This window comes from Myotis davidii, unplaced genomic scaffold (assembly GCF_000327345.1).
Source record: "Myotis davidii unplaced genomic scaffold, ASM32734v1 scaffold6, whole genome shotgun sequence".
NCBI classification, from domain to species: Eukaryota; Metazoa; Chordata; class Mammalia; order Chiroptera; family Vespertilionidae; genus Myotis; species Myotis davidii.
Window position 1 is genome coordinate 10,319,060 of NW_006383011.1, and position 3,977 is coordinate 10,323,036.

The following is a 3,977-nucleotide window of genomic DNA, read 5'->3' on the forward strand; positions in this document are numbered from 1 at the left end:
GGAAGGTAATATGGAGGAAAAACCCAGGGCTGGGTTTGATGAAGAGAAACGGGCCTGCCTACCTGGAAGATGTTATCTGGAGTGCAAGAACTGGAATAGGAAGTATGTGTGTGTGTGTGGGGGGGGGGGGGGGTCCTGAATGTCAAGCTCAGGAGTCTGGAATTTTTTTTTAATCCACACTCAAAGATATGCTTCCATTGATTTTTTCTTTTTTAGAGCAAGGAAGAGAGAGGGAGAGAGAAACATGGATGTGAAAGAGAAACATCGATCTGTTGCCGCCCTATGCACCCTGACCGGAGATCAAACCTGCAATCTAGGTATGTGCCCTGACCAGGAATTAAACCCACACAACCCTTTTCGGTGTAAGGGATGACGTTCTATACAACTGAGCCACAAGGCCAGGGCTAGGGGTCTGGAATTTAATTTACATAACAGGCACAAGTTTCTGAGTAGAAGAGTAGCAGAAATATTTTCCTCTAAGGAGTTAAACTGGCTGTGAAACTGGAGAAAAAACATTATGAACTCTGTTACTACAAACAACATTTATCTAAACACGTGAGGTTGAGTTTTATTGTGTCTCAGTATTCTCTCATTTAAAAAAGAAAAACAAAACAAGTAACCCAACTTTTTAAGATACATGAACAAATTGAGGAAGATGATAGTTTTGCAGATGAAAATTTTGAGAGGGTGTGTCTGTGAGGTGTGCATTAAGGGTTGGGTGTTTGTGGTTAATGTTTGAAGCCATCAGAAGTAGTAGGTCCTCTCTCTTCCCTTCTGCCAGAAGCATTATTAGTATGATAGACACTTGCAACATAACATCTCAGTCCTTTAGATCACTGAGGTTTTGTTTTTGATCACATTTATTTCCTTACCCATAACTCTCTAGAAATTATTGTATCTAAATAGACCAGACTCATTTTAATATCATATTTCCCTTAGCTGGAACAGCAAATGTGATCCCATGGTCCCTCCTGAAATTTTTAGGACAGTGTGAAAATACGTGAAACCGGCAAACACGCATAAATATCTCCCATGAAATCACATTACTCTCAGACATAGACGCTAAATGAGTAAGTTCACATAAGAGGCACTTTAACAAATTAATACAGGTTCAGAGAAACAGTTTGCCAAGACTGGCCTGCAAGTGCTAGGAAAGATTATACTTATAAGAGTAAAAAAAAAATAAAAGCAATTTTGTAGGCATATACAAAATTAAATCAGCAGAATCTACATTCTATCAAAAATGTTGATTGGAAGAACTACAAATAGTAAACAAAATATCAAACTAGGGGTTGGGAGGTGGAGAAGGGGAAAGGTTTTATCAAAAATTCTCTTGAAATGCAATCACTTCCATTTGTTACTAAGGATGATCCCAAATGCTGGGCATTCTCCTGGGATCCGCCATACTTGAAAGTTAATCCACCCTTTCTCAGTTCCTCAACATGGGTGGTTCTCTGTTACAGAAATACAACACTAAACTTAGGCAACTCCTAAACCACAATATTTAGAAATAAGAAAGTTATCTGGAAATAAATCTAAATTCGGGGACAAAGGTGACACACACACAAAGGTGAAGCCCACCCCTTTGGAAGGGATTTCCTTGAGAAACAGTTGTGAGGTGAAATCTCAGGTGCACCTGGTGATTTTTAATTTAGATTTTACTTTGTCCAGAGAGGACAGTTTAAGACATTTCCTGTGTGTGTAAACTCCACCCTTTCCAGTGAGCAGTTTTACAACCATGCTCAGACCTTTCAGAATAACAGCCTTTTGTTATGGGGTACACGCCTCCCACACCTTCTTCTATTTTCTAATGGGGGGGGTCCCCCATTGGGTGCTTCCTTCTTGGACTGTGACACAATAAAGTGGGGAGCCTGGGGCCCCCAGGAGGTGCATTCTGAATTCTCAGGACCTGACACTGAGAGTGGGGCTTCCAGCATAGACCCAGAAAGACAAGGAACACACTTCCCATTCCTCTATCTACCACTTGCAAGTTCCCTGCACCAGCCCTGGCCACACCAAATTTTCCAAAAAAAGAAAAAAAAAAACACACGTAAATTCTACCTTCTGAGAGCTCAAGAGGAATGAACCAAAGACATACAACCATTCCCTGGAGGGACTGGAGCCTCCTCTTAGCTAACTGCTCAAGGAATGCAGCACAGCCTAGCAAATGTCTACAACCAGGTCCTGCTCTGTCTCTTGTTTTCCAGAAAAGTGTCATTGCTGTCAACTATTTCACAAGACAAATAAACCTATGAATGAAATATTACCCCCCCCCCAATGAAAACATTCTAGCTGCTTCCTTCCTTCCTCCTCCTCCTCACAGGAACCACATTTGCGGTACCGAAAAGAGTTAAAATAAGAGTCTGCGAAGGTTACTTTTTCCCCCCTTCACAGCACTAGAGCCATTCCCAGCCGATTACTTTTGATTCCAGGGGCTTTCGATCGGAAGGAGTTCTGTTTTGAGTTATGAATTCTTTTTCATATAAAAACTCTGAGACACTGCTGGCCAGGCCTGCTGGCTGGGCAGGGACAGCCACAGGCCACAGGGGCCAACCTGGACACAGGCGTTAGGCCCGCCGCCCTCCCACACTGCTGCCCGCAGGACCCTGCCCTTCCTAACAATGTGTGCCGTCAAATATGCGATTCATTCAATTATTTGAGACTAATACAGACCCCAAGAAATACCAACTAATGATCCAACTAATCCAACCCATAGCACTGCAATGACAATAACTGGCTTTCATTATAAATTACACCGCCCACTAAATTGATGGGGGAAGGCTCTCCCCCATCACAATACATCAAAAGGGTTAAAATTAAGCTTCCGAATCAAAACTGTAATTTACTCAGGCTTCGGAACAAAAAGACCACTCCCTCCTCGCCCTCTGCTATTGTTCTGCGGGACTGGGTGTAGAGCAAATGCACTTTGCACCCTTAGGCTTCCCAGAGGTAAGAGGTTGGGGGCTGGGAGGCGGAGGCCACTGGCAACCGAATACTCGAATATGAGCGCCGACCTACTGAGCTGCAAAGGTAACCAAAGGGAGAGACGTGTGTGTGCAGTGGGCAGCAGTTACCTGACAACCACAAGAGCCAAAAGGATCCTGGCGAGCCATGGGGACTCCAAATGGTGGCTTTTCTGGAGGCTAGTGAGAAACTGTCCCCTTTAAGTAGTGAATGGGGTGTTGTTCACAGCCAACCAGAGGCTTTGGGATCAGGCCGTGCGCCCTGGGGCCACCAGTCTTGATTAGGATCACGTACCATATGGCACAAATAAAGCCTCAAACCCCATGGCAGGCCCGGCCTTGGGGAGGGCTTACCTTGTAGCTGCTTGAATCTCCCTTCCAGCTGGTTGTAGTTGTAAGGCACCTGCCCCGTGTAGCCCGGCGACAGCGGCCCCGAGATGCTGGACGTCCTCTGCAATTCCATTATGCCCGGCGGCGTAGCGCCCCGGCGGGCTGCACGGAGGAAATCCCGCTCCGGCGCCCTCCTACCCCCATCCAACGCGCAGCAGCTTCCGCACGGCTGGGCTCCCGGCCCCTGCGAGGAGGGCTGGACCTTAGGCCAGCCCCATCCCGGTCGGAAGGTCCACGGGGCGATCTGATAGGAAGCTGGCTGCCCGGGAGTCCACCTTAGCCCGCCGGGAATGAACACTCAGGCACCAATGCCTTGTTGCTTCCCTTCCTTTTGTGGCCCTTGGCTTGAAGCTTGAAATCAATGACCCAGGAGAGGCGGAAGGACCGAGGGAGGCAGGCGCGAGTCCTCCTTGAATTTTTTTTTTTTTTTTTAAATATGGCCAATCTTCAGCTCGGCTGGTCGCAGAGCCCGGGCGCTCGCGGGAGCAGCGCACACACCTCCTCCCTGCTGCCCTCGGCGGCCGCCGGTTTGTAATTTAATCGGGAGCCACTCACCGCGCGCGGGGCGGTGATGTCACCTGATTAGCATAACAGCGCGGTGCAGGGTGGAGGGAGCGGCGCACA

General features: G+C 47.2%; 1 protein-coding gene across 2 annotated transcripts in view; it reads right to left on the minus strand.

Annotated features, from left to right (window-relative positions):
- SPTBN1 (spectrin beta, non-erythrocytic 1) overlaps positions 1-3,977 on the minus strand; it is a 128,254-nt gene that overhangs the window by 98,106 nt on the left and 26,171 nt on the right. The window contains exon 1 of one of the 2 annotated variants that reach the window (XM_006778595.2): positions 3,318-3,873. The exons of the other annotated variant lie outside the window; for it this stretch is intronic. Coding sequence (XP_006778658.1) covers positions 3,318-3,426 — 109 coding nt within the window. The 5' untranslated portion in view covers positions 3,427-3,873. Of the gene's footprint in view, positions 1-3,317; positions 3,874-3,977 lie in introns of those variants that run through there. 2 annotated transcript variants of the gene reach the window in all.